The 18,382-nt window shown below is 40.5% G+C and overlaps 1 protein-coding gene across 1 annotated transcript in view; it reads left to right on the top strand.

Annotated features, from left to right (window-relative positions):
• The window catches only part of Fzd3 (frizzled class receptor 3), a 67,086-nt gene extending 64,427 nt beyond the window's left edge, over positions 1 to 2,659 (top strand). Inside the window, 1 exon segment of the mRNA NM_153474.1 lies at positions 2,063 to 2,659. Within this exon segment, the coding sequence (NP_703204.1) occupies positions 2,063 to 2,276 (214 nt within the window). The 3' untranslated portion in view covers positions 2,277 to 2,659.
• Positions 2,660 to 18,382: the final 15,723 nt, after the last annotated feature.

Genomic DNA, 18,382 nt, shown 5'->3' with positions numbered 1-18,382 from the left:
GCACTGCTATAGCTAGATGGCCACCTCAACAAAGTTCATGGATCTCTCCTTCAGAGATCTTAATCTTACTAGCGATTCACCTTAAGTCATGGCATCTTTTATAGTTATGATGAAAGAGTAGTAGGTGAGTGCTTTTTTCAAGCAGTAGTCCTTTAGCGGCTTATAATGGTTTATTTTGATGACTATTAGAAAGGGAATGAGCTGGGCATGGTGGCACACACCTTTAAACCCAGCTCTCAGGAAGGTTAGGCAGGAAGATGTCTGCAAATTCACAGCCAGCCTGGTCTACATAGTGAGCTCCAGAGCAGCTAGAATTATTTAGAGACCTTGCCTGGGAAAGAATGAATGAAAAAGGGAGCGAGACTGGGACTCATTACTTCAGTGAGGGTCCCTTGCCCAGTATGCCCAAGGCCTTACTTTAATCCCCAACTCTATAAGCAAATCAGACAGACAAAGGCCAGAATCATTTGCTATATTCTGAGTTGTTGTTTTCTTTCTTTTGCAGTGTTAGGGATGAAACCCAAAAACACACGTCTAGGTCAGCATTGTACAAGTATACTGCATGCATTCTTTTCCCTTGGTGTTGAGACAGGGTCTCATGTTGCTCAGGCTGGCCTTGAGTTCTTAATTCTTTTGTCTCATCATCCTGAGTGCTGGTATTATAGGCCTAACAAATATTCCGGGACCTGATTACTTTTAGAACATTACCTAAAACATTGTATCTAGGCAGGACTTGTAGCCCAGGGCCTCTTAAAGACCCTGTACTATCAACAAAAGCAGCATATTCATTAAAGTCATCAAAGATACTCAGTTACTTTATTATTCTAAATTATGTTTTCCAAAAGAGTATGTGTATGAACAAACATTTTAGAAAAAAATTTCTCAAGGTTCTAAAGATTAAAAGATAAAATAAGGGACTGAAGAGATGGCTCAGTGGTTAAGAACACTGGCTGCTCTTCCAGAGATTCTAAGTTCAATTCCCAGCAACCACATGGTGGCTCACAACTGTCTGTATTGGGATCCAATGCCCTCTTCTGGTGTGTCTGAAGACAGTGACAGTGTACTCATATACATAAAATAAATCTTTAAAAAAAGATCCAGAAGAGAGGGCACCAGATCTCATTACAGATGGTTATGAGTCTCCATGTGGTTGCTGGGAATTGAACTCAGGACCTCTGGAAGAACAGCCAATGAAAACCTCTGAGCCATCTCTCTAGCCCATTGTTTTTTTCAGGTCTTGCCTCTGATATGTCTCTGTGAGTCAGGATTCCAACAAAAGAAAATCTGAGCAGCCACTGTTGCATTTCTGGATAGGAAGACTACCTGTAGTAAGCTGTGTAGTCCAGCTGATGTGTGCAAAGCCCAGCTAGGAGTACAGATAAATCAGCTGATGAGAGAATTGGTTACAGAGTATCAGGATGCAACTTCCAAGTAGATCAAGTAGATGTAACTTCTGTAAATTAGTATGGTCACAGCTCTAAGCCTGAGGAAAATAATTAAGATCATTTTCAGGTGACTGATTCAGTTGTTAACTAGCTCTCATCTAGATGATATGGGCACTGATGTCATCAGTGCATGGCAGTTCATTCACGGATATTTAACTTACTCCTAATTTCTCCTCTGGTTCATGTGTTCCTTCTTCCAACTCAAGTAAAACTGACGTTCGCACTGCTGCTGACTTTACCAATCTTGAAGAGTCTAAAGGCAGCGCCTCACTCCCTTTTCTCATCTCTGAACCCAGTGTTTTTGAAGCATATTTGAATAAAGAAAGTATCCATATTGACTTAGCATAGCCCCAAGTAGGCCAGCCTTACTTATTTACCTTTTGCCCTTTGTCAGGGAATAGGACCTTCATCCTGGACCTAAGTGTATTATCTCTCCTGTTAGCCACATTGGATAATTTCACAGCGTAATGGAATTACTCTAAATAATCATGTCAGCGATTGCCTTCTCACTGTTGATTTACTGAGCACTTCAGTTACTAAGGCATAATAATAATGAAAATTGTTAGTCTATTTTCTGGTGTGTTCTGTTACCCACTCCAAAACCACCTCTTGTGCAGGTACACTCCCTGCAGTTACCGAGGGATGGAGGAGAGACTACCTCACGGCAGCATGTCACGGCTGACAGATCACTCCAGGCACAGTAGTTCTCATCGGCTCAATGAGCAGTCCCGACACAGCAGCATCCGAGACCTCAGCAACAACCCCATGACTCACATTACACATGGCACCAGCATGAACCGTGTTATTGAAGAGGATGGAACCAGTGCTTAGTCTTGTCTAAGGTGAAATGTGTGCTGTGGAAAAGCAGGTGTTAGTCTTGGCCTTCGCATGGCTGGCTGCTGTTACTTGCTGTCACTCTGCTTTCTCGGGCAGAGTGTGCCCACTGGGAAAGTAGATCTTTGCTCTTTGTGTCACATCAACCTTGGGATATGAACACATCCAAAACACTAGGAATCATGTCATCACAAAAGTAATTCTTTTAGGCTGTGGAGAGATGACTGTCTGGTAAGCATTTTTATAAATCCGCTTATTTTATATCTAGAAAAATCCTCTATGTGTGGTGACTGCTTTGTAGTGAATTTTCATATAATATGAACTAGTTGTGAAATGACATTCTGGTAGCTCTGTTAATAAAACAAAGTTTCAGAATTAAAGAAAATTTCTATGCAAGGTTTATTTCTGAGATGAATATTAGGACTTTGTAGGTTTATTTCCACAGAGTGAAGAAAGGAACTGTTTATAAACTGTAGAAGACTTTTGATAAGCCAGCAAGGGTATTTTAACTAATAGGATAACAGGGCCACAGAAGATCTGGTTAGCCTGTGGGAGGTTCTGTCAAAGTCTGTCAATCTACCCCCAGATGTGCAGGCTGTGGATGAGCACTGGTGTAAAGGCAGAGATGAGCATTTCCCCTGTAGTTGGATTGGGTTTTGTTTTGTAAATATTACTTTTATGGGCTATGCTTTTACAGTATCCATTTGCATGATAGAAACGTTTTAATTTGTGGCCATTTTCCCAGAGAAAAGTAGACAACTTCATGTTCATGTATGTTCTGTGGAGGCATGCAGTAAGATAAGCATCACACGTTATAAGGGGTTTAGTGGTCAACAAATTATGAATGGCAAAATATTTTCTGTGTAGTCATTGTCATGTTTTTCTACAGTGAGATGTGATCTTGCCAAAGCCATCAGACCTTGGTACCCAGGCCCTCCTATAGTGAGCTGATTGTCTGCACCGAATTCCCCAGTAGTCACTTGGCTACAGCTTTTGCCCCACATCCCTGTTTTCTGAATTACTGTGATTTACAGCTGAAATATATATACTCTAAGTCCAAAATGGTGATTGATTTGGGTTCTTGAAAATAATTTAACTAAGTGGAGCATGGTTACTCTTTCTGTGAATACCGGTTAATCTTAAAAATATCAAGTAAAAACCTCTTGACATGTTATCTTGTTAAGCTTAAATGATTTAGGATATGAACTGTGAACTTTATTTGTATGAAATTGATCGGGAAGAAAAATTCTTGAAAATGCTAATATGTTATTCAGAAAACGTAAGTGATCCTCAGCCCTGACTGCAAGTACGAGTCACTCCGGAAACTCTCCATAGCCAGCATCTTTCTGTCAGGTTTGAGCTGATGATTTAAAAACAAGCAAACAGCTTTCCAATCGTTAATGTGGTCAGACTTGAAGCCATTCTTTTAAGCTTGCTTTCCCCTAAGGATGGGCTGATAGCATCACATTCCACCATGGAAAGATGAGCCAGGGTCAGTGACACACTTACCTGGTTTCCTGATGTGCAGCTGTCTCTTACTCTGTTAGAATCCACTATAAATGCAGAATTCTCAGCTCTGTCTCTAGAGAGTCTTACTCAGTAAATCAAGGGCAGTAGGATTTCACAAATCTGTATTTCTAAAAATACCACAGAAGAGTCTTAGCAGGTTATCCAAGAATCACACTCAGAAAAAATACCCTAGACTCTGGAGAGGCCTGGCTGTGAACATGTCAGCCTCTATGAGCCTAACTCTTGTTTAAAGATGGAGATTGAAGACGAATATCTCCTCTACCTACCTCACAAAGTTGTCAGATTGAGTTCAAATGAAAACAACAGTCTGGAAGCTCTTTGGAACTGTGAAGTGTTGTGAAATGTGCAGGTTAAGATTCTTGGGGACTAAAGAGCTTTATTGGAGGTCTACTGTAGTACATTTCTTGACACATATTTAATTCTTGTGTCTGCTTCTCTTGCCCTTTAACACTAAGAGTGCCCACATGACAGAAGAGCCAGTTTCCTGGTGGTCAAGATAATTATTTGTGTCATGTCGCTTCTTAGAAGTACATATCAGAGATTGCCCATTCTTCATAAGACACATTTGAGCATTTGACCCCAAATGTTTTCTCTTTCCTCTGTCCTATCTTTCTACTTGGAACTGGTGTTACCACTTGGAGAGGCCTGAAGTCCCTTATAACTGATAACTTGTCTATAAACAAATCAAACACTCATGAAGCTCTGTCTGAGAAGCTCCTAGAACAGCACGAGCAAACCAAAACAAACATCCACAAACAAAAATAGAAGTTAAGATAGGAGTACCAGTTTGAGCTCAAAGATGTCATCGTCTGCCACCATCTGCATCACTACTGAATTGCCAAGTGTTAATTGGTTGTCTTTTAAAGTGGGCCAAGTGTAGACAGGAAAGTGTACATTGCCATGAAAATCTCACCTTTGCGCTTCCAGAGTTTATGTGTGTCATTGTATCTCCTCTTGCTTCAGCTGGTGGTGGTGTGTTTATGAATAATGTTGGCCTTACAGTCACCTTCAACAAGTGCCATCGTTCACTTGTTCTGTGCAGTCTTAACATATTGTTTTAAGTAACACTGTTCAATATTGGCATGTTCTTTACCATGCTAGTGCTCCGGGTTTTAAGATTTTTTTTTTTTTTTGAAGAGACCATTGAAGAACTACAACAGAATAGTTGATTCCAAATCTTAACCCGTTTAACTTGTCTTGAACAAGTCTGGACAGTTTTCTTACCATATAGGTTACTTTAATTTCTATTGTGATTGGCATAGGTTAATACTAAAGTGTTTTCTTTGTTCAATTGACAATCAAGAAAATGATAGTGCCCTCTAAAATGTTAATATATTATCAAAAGAGTTTTGAAAAGAACTTTCATTTTAGCAATAAGGTTTTATTCAATAATTAGGCAAAAGGTCCAAGGCAGTATTAAGCTCAAAACAGTAATTTGTTTCGGAGAGCAGTTGATGCATAGCAATTAGCATAGGGCTTAGTACAGAGTAAGCCTTCCAGTCATGTCTAGCAAACAACTAACTACATGGCATTCAACTTGAGAGAGAGAGAGAGAGAGAGAGAGAGAATGAGAGAGAATTTGTTTAAAATCTGTGTAAAGAATCCTTTTCAGTTTCACACAGAAAACACAAGAGATAGGAGGTTTATAGAACCTAGGTTTATCATAAACTCGTGATTCTTTTAAGCTTCTTTTATGCCTTTTGTGGTTAGCTAAAATGGGAAAAACTTGGGGTTGTAGAAACGGTTCAGTGGTTAAGTGTACTTGCTGCTCTTTCAAAGGACCCAAGCTCAGTTCCTTGCACCCTTGTTCTCCCAGTGCCTGCAGCTCCAGCTCTGGGCAGCTAGCTAGCATTCTCTTCTGGCCTCCTGACATCAACACACTTGTCTCACACACACACACACACACACACACACACACACACACACACACACACACACACACACACACACAAAATAAAGTAAATCTTTTTTAAAATATGAAGAATGTTTATTTAATTTAACTGTGTATGATGTATATACGTCTACATAAATGTGCTTACTGTATATGGAAATGCATTGGCGTTTGTTCATCTCGTCCTGGTTTTTCTTCCTTTTAATTTTTTGTTGTTCAGTCATATGAGTACTGGGAGAGAGGCATAGGAAGACTAGACTCCTTCCCCATTTACCAGACTATAATTGCTTTCTCTAATCTAATTCTAATCCTATGTCTCGTTAGTAATGATACTGATACAAAATAATGCTTATCTTTCAAGATCCAAATCTGGGGGGGAAAAAATTAAAAGTCTGTTCAGACCACCATTTTAGTAGATATAGGTGCTTAGTTAACTTATAGACAGCACATATTAGTAAGTATGTTTATTTCTGTGTTTTCTAACTAGAAAATCTGGCTTTAAAGATTTTTTTAAAGTTTCCCTAATATTTTGGTCAAAGATCAAGCCAATACAAAATCTATTAAGTTCAATCTATTGAACTATAATTATCTTTACCTTTTTTACCTAAATAGTCACCAAAACCTCTCTTGCCCTTTTCACGGATTTTGGAGGGGATGGTAGAGTTGTTTTATAGTTGACTCTGGTTTTATTAGCACCAGTTCCCATGGTTAAAAATGTTTCCTACTTTCTAATAATTTAAAAGTTTAAATTTTGCCAGGAGTAGTGACACACATCTTTAATCTTAGCACTCAGGAGGCTGAGGCAGGAGGATCTCTTGTGTGGTCAACCTGGTCTACATAGTGAGTTCCAGGGCAGGCAAGACTATATAGAAAGACCTTGTCTCAAAAGATAAGTACAAATATTCAGTGTTCTCTTATTCTGCTCATTGCCACCAACTATTGAATTAATTTTTTCAAACTTGTTATATTTCCTAAGGAAGATAAAGTTATTATCTTATTAATAATATTGTGTCCTAAGCTTTTTGGTGTGTAACCAGGCTTACGCAGATTTGCAGACTTGCAGGTGTTTCGTTGTTCTATGCTAACTGGCTTTTTAAAATTTACAACTCAGGGGCTGGGGATTTAGCTCAGTGGTAGAGCGCTTACCTAGGAAGCGCAAGGCCCTGGGTTCGGTCCCCAGCTCCGAAAAAAAGAACCAAAAAAAAAAAAAATTTACAACTCAATGGCTTTGCTTTGACCAAGTTTTAATTAATAACTAGTAAGAATGCATTGTGTTATTTTTAAAAATATCCAAGGATTTGAATCAGGAAAGCTGATATCTAGTTTTGCCTCTCCTTCCAATGAGCTCTTCAGACAAAGCACTTTTGTTTGCAGTTGAAAGGAACTCAGGGATTAGACTAGGAGTCTCAAATTCCACCAGACTCTAATTTGATTCTCCCTTGACCATTTTATAGTCATTACTGAGAGCTCACTTGTATTCTCTTCCCATAAACTCTGTTTGCTTGATCACCTTACTTAGGCTAAGGCAACTGGACTCCAAGACCCCAGTGTTAGAAAAGTATCCTGCCACTGAGCTACATTTCCAGCCTTCACAGAATACCTCAGGCTGATCTCAGGCTTAGGTATATATCCCAGGCTGGCTTTGAACTCATGGTTCTCTCACCTTTGCCAGGCAAGTGCTGGGATTTCAGAGGTGCCACCATGCCCTAACTTAAGCAATTTTTAAAAGAGGAAAATTGTAGATAATAAAAGTAAAAGAAGTTATAACCAGACATGGCTTTTAATGGAAAAAATTTAAATATCAACATAGTTGATAAAGAAATGACATGATATTCATTATATTTGTTCTCTTAATTATGAATATAGATGTTTTTAGTCAAGCCCTTCATACCAAATGCATTCTGTAGAGCTGTAGTGTAGTTCATTGGGAGAGTACCTCCCTAGCATGTGTTCAAAATAAATCAGTGAACAGATTGGTGACAGCACTGGCCCCTTTGATAACTAAAAGGCTGTCAGGTTTTACCAACTTTCACATGATTATAAAATCCATGACTATCATTATTATCATTGTCATTTTGTTATTACTCCTTCTTCCTCTTCCTCCTCCTACTATTATTATTACTATTATTATTTTGTTTTTTCAAGACAGGATTTCTCTTGTGTAGCCCTGGCTATCCTAGAACTTGCTCTGTAGAACAGGCTGACCTTGAACTGAGAGATCTGGCTGCCTCTGCCTCCCAAGTGATGGACCTAAAGGTCCGCGCCACCACTGCCCAGATCAATTATAAAATCTAAGAAACCTAGAGAAATGGAATAGAACTCTTTAACTGCCTCCCCAAATTCATCGAATATGTGTAGTTGCCAAATCGCTACAGAAAAGTAAAGGCCTACTTTAAAATATTAGCAGGATAAGGATTTAGCCCAGCAATAGACAGGGCCATGTGTTCAGTACCAGCGCTGAAAATAAAACTCATAAAATATTGTTAGAGATAAATGTGACTTGTTATTGTTAATTTGTCCTGGCTTTGCAGAAAATATTGCCATAAAGTTTCCTTAGTTCTCTAATAGGGCCAGTGAGGTGACTCAGCAGGTTGAATTGGATCCTAGAGGCCCATGTGGTGGAGAAAAAGAACAGACTCCCACAAGTTGTCCTCTGACTTCCACATGTGAGTTGTAGTGTACATGCGCATGTAAGCACACATGCACACAGATAAACACAATAAATGTAATAAAAACCTTAAGTATTTAATAAAACAGAGATTCCAGTAGCTTCATCCTTTCAACAGAATTCCCTTGTAAATTAATGCTTTCCATGAATTGAGTCAAGGAAGTCTCACTTGCTATCTTTAATTTTGTGTGTGTGTTCTGCCTGTATCTGTGTCTGTGTACCATTTGAATGCCTGGCATTGAGGGATCCCCTGAAATTGAGATTATAGAGGGTTGTGAGCCACTATGTGGGTACTAGGAATCTAACCCCAGTCCTCTGAAAGATCACCTAACTACTGAGCCATCCTTCCAGCCCACCCAGTTGGAAGATGAGTTTCTTTGCCGTCTGCATCAGTTCATATGTCTTGAATGCTTTGGACTGTATGTTTACAGTGTACAGTTGAGTCTGAGGTCCAATGAGTATATAACAGTAGAAAATAGGATAGGTTGGTATACTGGCTTGTAGTGATTTTTTTCTAACCATGTCAGCTTTGATGCCCCTCCCTCCCCCTTTGGTTCTGGTGAACAAGCCTAAGGTCTTGCATATTCTAGGCAGCCATTCTACCACTGAGCTATGTATATGTCCTCAGCACCTATTAGATTTCCTTAATTACAGTTTAATTCCTTGTCTCAGGTCTGTCACTGGTCTTTCAGTAATTAAATTAGATGCTCTGTCTCTGAGATTCTTATGGCCATATGCTGCATCATGATGCTTTAGTCATTTTTAGTTAGGAAACACATGGCAGCCTAAGGCAGGAGGATCACAAGTCTAAGACCTGTTTCAGACCTCCTGTCCATACAGCAGTGGTCCCATAGGGTCATATCACTTAGTAACATCATAGTCATATGACTTGGTGAGTGCATGCTCTGATGTTGCAAAGTGACCCAGTTGCTTAGCAACATATTCCTCAAATGTATCCTGCCATTAACCATAACTGTTACATTTTTTTAAAAATTGTCTCTAAAAACAACACATTTATTTTCAGTTTTCTGGCTCTTCAAGTCCTTGTTTTTGCATATATTGAAATCCAGTTTCATGAATATTTGGGGATTGATAGAAGGAGAAAGGTGTCAGTCAGACTCTGGAAGTTCTCCTGTCAGTGGATATTATTTCTTGTATATCTTACCCATGAATTAGAATAAATCTGAATTTTCTTATCATTTCTCTTTACAGTACTTCCAACTTCCCCAGAACCATCCAGCTTCTCATGTTTTGTGTTTGTTTATTATTTCCTCTGGTACTGGGGCCTTGCCTGCTACTAGAACCTTGTATATACTACACAAGTGCTCCAACTCACCAGGCCGTGAACTTGATGTGTTGTCCAGGCTGGCCTAGGAGCTTACAGTCTTCCTGCGTGGGCCTCCTCAGTGCCAGGGTTGCAGTCATGAGCTTCCCGTGTGCTTAACATCAGCTTATATTTTTCCTTCCCTTCTTTCCTTCCTAATTGGTGTGTTGTGGTGTATGTGTGTGTGTGTGTGTGTGTGTGTGTGTGTGTGTGTGTGTGTGTGTGTGTCCGTCCATGTGTGACTGATGGTGGAAGCAGGCCTTTCTTTTATTATCCAAACCTTCTGCCACTGAACCATATCTCCTTTAGTACCAACTTCAAACACCTTTTCTGCTTTTATTTTCAGTTTCTAGATTTTGTTTTTTTCTGAGTCTTACTTTCTCACTGAAACTTTTGTTTCCTCATGATAAGGTACCCTGTTGTCACCTCCCCTTCCCCTCCTCCCCCTCCAGAGCACAGCTCACTGGCCGCTTCAAGCCTTGTGCTGGCTTACTTTGTTTGTAGGGGCTATTATAAAAGCTAATTCTTCAAAATTAAAAATTTAAATTAGGAAGTGTTGTATTCCAGCCCAACAAAATGCATGTCTATAACCCCAGCCTCTAGGAGGCAAGGCTAACTGGGGCCCAAGGATTGCCAGGAATTGACAGCCAGCCCGAGCTACATAACAAGATGGAAAGAAAACACTGTTGATATTTTAATCTGATACATTGTTTGGAGGAGTATTTATATGAACATGTATCTGTGATTAGTAGTTATTTTATTGTCTATGATACAGAATATCTAAGCCCCATGTTTACTTAATGAGCCGGCTCTTACTTTCTTATCTCGGCAGACAACCCTGTTGTTAAGTGATTTTTCTGACAGTCAAGCTCAAGATTCTCTGTCTGAATAGTTGGAAAATATTCTTCTAAGCGTGTGAAATTGCTATCTTGGGGGGAAATAACCACATGTTAGCAACTTATGAGAACACTTAAGTTACATAAGCTCTTCACCAAGTCTGTGTTTGATTTTCAAGCTTTTATAAGCTGACATACTGTCACAGTGTCAAAGGAACAGTCAATAAATACCATTTAGAGGTGATAATCTCCCAGGGTGATGTGCACTCCATTTCTGCTAACTACAGAGTTTTATCCTCAAAAAACAAAAAACAAAAACAAAAACAAAAACAAAAAACCATGTTATACAGTCAACACATTTTCTATAAGTTCTCATCTAAGATTTTCTTTATACTTACAGTTTTGGTTATGGGAAAGGTATAGAAATATAAACACACAGATAAGAATATGAAACTCCTAACCAGGAAATTCCCGGCTTTATGGTCCAAATAGGTATAAAACTAGGTTGTTTCAAACTCAGACTAATTTGTCCCATATTGCTGTAAGTAACTAAGATTGTTCCTAGAAATCACTACTCAGCACCCATTATACTCTTGGCGTTGCTCTGGGTGTCTTAGTTTTTGATGGATTCTTGTGTTAGACAAAGGTACTTCAATTTCAGTAGAGACTTGGTACACTTCTTCCTCAGTGATGCCCTAAGTGAGCCCTAATTTATCTGATATGATCCCCAAATGCTCACCCTGAAACCTTTCTAGTTTTCTACTCATCCCAGCCGCTTCAAGCAATAGGAAGAAGCAAATTCAGAAAATTCATATTAAATTGTCATTGACTATAGTCTTATTGTCTTGCTGAAAGAGAACCAATCATATAAACATTGACAGCTCCGCTCAGTGACAGGAAATTTACAGGTGAATACTGTCCACGCTTGCTCAAAAAAACACTTTCCCTGTTTTCTGTTGACAATTTTTCAAGGAATTTGGAGGTAGGAAAACCACTCCTTTTTCATTATTCTGAAACTTATTTTTAAATAACTGGTACTTGGCAATTTAGTTTTTAAAACACCATTCTGAATTAAATTGCTGAGGTGACTAAATTCTAAAACTAACCTCGTTTTATCATACAGACATCTAGTTAGAAAGTGTTTGTGGTGAAGACTTGTATCTTGTGGCATTAGTTCTTCATGTTTCTTCTCCATACGTCGGCTAAAGCAGTTCATTTCCAGCTGAGTGGAAAGTTGCTGTGGTTGGTCTGTGTGGGCAAGCACACCCAGTTACAGCACGAGCAGTAACTTCATGGTAGCTGGCTGTGCTTTGCACTCTGCTGTTGTAGATTTATTCTGTTTACAGTAGACTGATGTCAGTTTTGTAAATGTTTTTCTTAGCACTTTAACTGTGAGTGTAAAAACTGATTTTAAATGTAGTGGTTGTATATTTTGGTTATAAATTGGAAATTTTTAATAAAACTAAATAACTTGTTCCCTTGTCTGTCATTGGTATATTATTGAACATAATTTCCTATGTCACGATCCAGACTTAGTGTGTAACACATTACACTACTTTAAAAGTTCCGTTTCAGGTGCCTGGAGAGATGACTCAATGGATAAGAGCACTGACTGCTCTTCCAGAAGACCCAGGTTCAGTTCGCAACACCTACATGGCCTCTCACAATCATCAGAGGAGCCAACGTTCTCTTCTGGCCTCAGCAAACAGCAAGTATTCATGTGGTACACAGGCTTACATGCAGGCAGAACACCCATACACACAAAATTATATTTAACTTTAAAAAATAAGTTTCTTTTTTTCAGTATTTTTATTTATAATTATATAAGAAACATTGAACCTGGAATCTAGAAATATATAATCATACATTGCCTGTTAGGAGAATGATCTGTGATAACCCTTCAGTTTTGAATGAGTGAATTTAAGTATTCAGCTAACAAAAGTAAGAGAACAAAGAGTGAGCAGAGAGACATGGGTGTAGAAGCTTATAGCATCCATCAGGAATGACGGTGGAGGCCCAGCTTCATCACACAGGCCTCCCCAGTTGAGAGATTTCCAGACAGGTCTGTTTCTCCCAGCTCCCCAAGATCATTTACCAGTGCAATTCACACTATCCTCTATTTTCTCTCTCGTTTTTATCAATATAGACTACATATATATGTGTATATGTTCATTATAGTATTTTATCTTATTGCAATATAATACAGGCTCAGTAAATGCTGGTTGAAAACCACAGCCCATCAATTTTCTCTAAGCAGATAGTTTCTTAGGTGAATTTGTTTTCAAACACAGGAAGGCAGATTTCTCTCTCTGTCTGTCTCTGTCTCCCCCTCTCCCTCTCCCTCTCCCTCCCCCTCTCCCTCTCCCTCCCCCTCTCCCTCTCCCTCTCCCTCTCCCTCTCCCTCTCCCTCTCTCTCTCCCTCTACCTCTACCTCTACCTCTACCTCTACCTCTACCTCTACCTCTACCTCTCTCAAAAATGACTACATCCAGCCAGTCATGGTCATACATATCTGTTAGAGGCCAGCCTGGGTGGCCTACATAGCAAGGACCTATCCAAAAATTCCTCAATTGTTTTGTGCCTTGGCTGTGATGGTGCTCACTCAGATCTATACATGAGAAAGTTTATAGATATGTGCATACACATGAGTGAGTTTTTCTGTAAGGAAAAAATCTGAGTAAGATAGGCTGTAGCTATCAAACCAGCTTCCCGGATTTGATACTGTATTGTGTTTACAAAAGAAACATTGCCACTGGGGGTAAAAATGGGTATAGGCATTTTTCAAGTTGCATTTAAATTACTATAATAATAATAATCTCAAAATGAACATACTTCAGTGACTTTTTTAGAGTGTCTTGTTAGGTACCCTATACTGGCCTCAAATTCTAGATTCTTCTGAGTCTCCCACATATTGCAAACAGGAATCACCATGTCTGACTCTATAACATTTTTAAGTACTAAGTTAAGGTGGCCTCTAGTTTTTCCTAAAAAAAGTATGCTCCATTCACTTGCTCCTTCCCTTCAATTGCATTAAAGGATATTTCAGAAGTTATGCAGAGGTTTGACTCACTCTTGTTTGGCCATCTCAATTCAATATTCTTAAAAGAGAATTATACTCTGCTAAAATATTTATATAAAGAAAGTAGTCCTTAGCAGCATATGCTAATCAGCTAGTTTCAAGTCTCTCAGAAGCAGTGACTCAGACTGCATGGCAGTGCTTACTCCCTCCCCTCACCCCCAGTGGTGCCCGGTCCATAGTCCCAGGACCTGTAAACAGTCTACCTCATCTGGCAGAGAGACAGTTCTGGTTTGCTTGTCTGCTGCTGTGGTCAATGCCATAACCAAATAGCTTGAAGAGGAAAGAGTTTATTTCTGCTTCCAGGTCCACAGTCTGTCATCAAAGGAAGTCAGGGAAGGAATTTGACACACAAACCATGGAGGAATGCTGCTTACTGGCTTGCTCCCAGGTTCACATTCAACAATCTTTTCTTAAGCAGCCTAGGCCCACCTGCCTCGAGAGATATCACCCACAGGGCTGGGTCCTTATATATCAGTTAGCAATAAAAACAAATGCCCTACAGACATGTCCATAGCAATCCCTCCATTGAGGTTTCTCCTTCCAGGTCTGTCATTGAAAATCAAGATTACCTTTCACAGGGTCTTTGCAAATATGACTGGAGAGACAGTCTGGAGTATCAGAGGGATCCCAGTCTGGTCAACATGATTTGGTAAAAATCACAGGATGTTCTTGGCCTTGTAGAGAGTAAAAAAGATGTCATATTGCAAGGACTTACTCTACTGTCTCTGACTTTAAAGATAGAAGAAGGTTGCCCTGGATGCACTGGGAACAGCTTTCAGTGACAGTTAACAAGGATGAGGAATAAAGTCACCCCCACCCTAATCTCCAGAATGGAACTGCTGGCACCTCACTTAGGCCCCCTAAGACCTTCAACGTTAGAGCTACAGAACTATACCACAGCTAATGTGAGTTGTTGAACCCCTGTGGTGGTGATGATCTGTTAGGACAGCAGTAGAAGATATACCTGATTTCTACAAGCTGTAAAGCATTCAGTGAATGAGTAATGAGAAGTGGTCCAAGGAATCCATTAAGAATGGGACAGTTCATAGAGCTGGCCAGTTGGCAGTGATGCTAGCAGTTGACAGGATGGAAATTGAGTAAGAACAACTGGTCCCCTGGGCCTTTTAATCCACCAAAACTAAATCCGTTTCTATTCCATTGTGTTCATATCTTGAAACTTGAGTTCTTCATACTTTCCTTCAAAACTGCTCCGTTTCCTCTCTGGTCGTCTAGTCAAGCATGTGTCCTCATCAGCATGCATTGTCACCGCAAATCCAGCCACGTGGGGAGGAGGTCAGGCCTTAGGAAAATACTGAGACCTTAGAAGAGAACACAGCTCTGATACCTGGTCTCTGTGTACTCCCAGGTAGTAGTCACAAGAGAGAATTATATGTGAAGCCATTTATTTAAAAAAGCAGAACCGGGGCTGGGGATTTAGCTCAGTGGTTAGAGTGCTTACCTAGGAAGCGCAAGGCCCTGGGTTCGGTCCCCAGCTCCGAAAAAAAGAACCAAAAAAAAAAAAAAAAATTAGATAAAAAAGCAGAACCCACAGTCAGAAACTTGTGTTTTGAAATATTTGGACACAGGAAGCTCTTGGCTAAGGTCCATAATGAGTCACCATCATCTGCTCCTCAACCGGAGACTTAATGCTTCATCCTCTCCATGTCTGTAGATTGCTCAGTCTAACATCAGATGGGACTCCTGGGCATTCTTCAGCCCCCAAATACTATTAGATGAACTGCTGTGTCGTAAATACACTAGACATATCCAAACACTGTACATGAGACGGATCAGCGAATCATATGTATTTTAGGAATTTTTTTGATAGCAGACTTGTTAGAAAATTGTTTGCTAAATATGGGAAATAAATGAATGCGCTAAGTCTGGAGGCAGCTTCTGCTTTCCCATATGTCCAGACGGAGAGGAGTTGTCTCTAACAACAGATTGGACATGGTTGAGCCCGTTTAAAGGAACTGTGGTGATGCATGTCTGTGCCAGCCATCGGTGGAGGGCAGCTGTCGGTCAAAGACCATCTGAATGAGCCTGTCATAATGACAAGGCCAAGTCCTGGGGGAGGATGAGCATTTCTGAAAATCCCCAGGGCCACAGGCTGTAGGAAATTGCTTCCTTCCTGGAGCCTTCACTCTAGTTAAAGTTGATTAACAAATCCAGAGGCACTCAAGAGAGCAAGCTGAATCCTCCCATGTAAAAGCCCTTCCTCCGCCTCCTCCAGTTCACGGATAGTTGTTTCCCAGAAACAAGATGGAATCAAGTAGGAGTCTGTTTTAGCTGACATCCTTTTGGGTTTCTTTAGAGGGAAGGGTCATATTTATATTATTTTTTCTTGTCTGTAGGTGAGTTATTTGGGGAAATGTTTCAAGTCTCTATGACTATTCAGCTACATATATTCATTCATTCACCTACTCCATACTCCATGAGGTAAAACTGGTTAGAAAAAGAAAATGGTAGTTTCGACAGTTTCTTGCAAAGCTACATTGTAATGAGTACGCTTCCTACACTTAGCACTATACACCGCTTTTCCCAAAGTTGGTGGGGGCGCAAATGTGGAAGAAACCAGTTTTGCCATAAGGAATGAGTGTACAAAGAACGTTATAGAATATAAATGATGAGAGATTAAATCAGCAATTATTTTTTGATAAAGTATTAGTTGCTGCCAGGGGAGGAGGGATGGGATGGGGGTTTGTGGAGGGCAAACTAGGAAAGGGGACAACATTTGAGATGTAAATGAATAAAATATCCAATAAAAATATAATTTAAAAAAAGTGTTGGTTGCTGGGACTATGGTGTGTTAGTTGGTTCCTGTTGCTATAACAGAACACTTGAGGCTGGACAGTTTATAAGGGGGCTTCTATGGGATACAGTTCTAGAAGGTGAAAGTCCCAAACTGGATGGCTGTATATGCCTGGCACTTGGATGACGGCCCAGTGTTGCTCCATCTGTGGAAATAAAGCAAGAAGCAAGGAGACACATGCAAAGAAATCTCTTATTGATCTTAATATGTGTGCATGAGTGTCTTCCCTACGTGCATGTTAAATATACCATGCGTGTGCCTGGTGCCCACAGAGATCAGATGTAGAAAGCCTCTGAGGACCTCAGAAGAAGAGTTACAGCTGCTATGTGGGTGCTAGGAAGTCAGTCAGAGGCCTATGGATCAGTAATCCATGCTTGTACTCACCGAGCTGCCTCTCCAGTTCCAACATGGAGTGTCCATGTGCATGTCCGTGTGTGTGTGTGTGTGTGTGTGTGTGTGTGTGTGTGTGTGTGTGTGTGTGTCCATGTGCCATCCACCTCGTTGAAGCCTGCAGGGTCTCTGTTGTTTCTGTCATTCTTTGCCTTACATCACCCATCTCACCTTGGGAGTACTGGGATTGCAGACACACTACAATCCAACTTTTCATGTGGGCTTCAGGGATCAGACTGAGGTCATCAGGGTCACTCAGCAAAGGCTCTGCCCACTGACCCATCCCTCCAGCCATCACATAATCCTTTCACATTGCGTTCAAGCCTTACAGGGGGCGTGCAGAACACTAGAGGGGGAAAGCTGCCATAGCAGAGCCAGTTAAGTCACAAAGGAACAGCGCTTTACTGAAGACTTCCTTCTGCACAGCAACAGAGGACAGGAATATCTCTTCTTCATTTGCTGAGCAGAAAACTATACTGTACATAAGATCTGTAAACAGCAAATGTGTCCCTTAACAAGTGACAAAATCTAGGTCTGAATAGTCAAGGACTCTGGCCACCTACCCCAGACCCGTCCCTTGGCTCTTCTTTTTATTGAAGTGGAAGAATATAACTGCACCAATCCCACCGTTAGCATAACAAGACGAGCTTGTGGCATAGGAGAGAACCGTATTTTATAGGAGACAGTTCTGTTGCAGAGCTGCCAAGCTGCAATGCCAGGGTGTCCAAAGGAGTCAGGGACGGTGAGTGGGGCCTTGAGAACCTAGGAACATTAGACCGATCATAACAGATGGAGAAGACTCCAGACAGAGACTGGATCAGTGATCAGATATGCCACATTCTATGCCTGACCTCTAAATAGCAGTAGATCCCAGTCTGAGTGTTCAGGAAGGGAGGTCAGAGCTACACCAGTTGGGAGAGGAGACACAAGCACATACAGATGATACTTAATAGCTAGTAGCATCACATAAAGACAAAGAATCCAGAAACTCATTCCTGGACACCACCACTGGGGAGTTGGGAACATGAGGAGAGGAGGAGAAGGATCATCCACATGTGCAGCAAAGTGAGTGACAAGTTTGCCAAACAGGAGCATGACTCCATGACTCCTGCTGCTGGTCAGACAGGCAAGCTGAGGGCTTTGTGTCCATTCAACTCTTAACGGATTTAGCAGGTCCTGGGTTCGGTCCCCAGCTCCGAAAAACAATAAATAAATAAAGACCCTGAGATGTGATTTTCAGTAAAGAAAAGGCAAGAAATTCGCTGAAGAGAAATTATTATCCTTAATTATTTAGTGGGTTGAAAGTGGGCATGCGCACACCACAGTGTGCATGTGAAGGTTAGAGTACAACTTGTGGATCTCTGGGTTGGCAGCAAGCAGCCTGACATTTATTTATATATTCATTCATTCATTCATTCATTCATTCATTCATTTGAAACAAAGTTTCTCTATATAGCCCTGGCTGTCCTGAAGCTCACTGTATAGACCAGGCAGGCCTCAAACTCAGAGACCCGCCTACCTCTGCCTTCCAAGTGCTGAGATTAAAGACGTGTTCCAGTACACCCAGCTTGTC

The sequence above is a fragment of the Rattus norvegicus genome, chromosome 15 (assembly GCF_036323735.1).
Source record: "Rattus norvegicus strain BN/NHsdMcwi chromosome 15, GRCr8, whole genome shotgun sequence".
Taxonomy (NCBI): domain Eukaryota; kingdom Metazoa; phylum Chordata; class Mammalia; order Rodentia; family Muridae; genus Rattus; species Rattus norvegicus.
The sequence above is the reverse complement of the archived record's forward strand: the minus strand, read 5'-3'. Positions and strand labels throughout refer to the sequence as shown.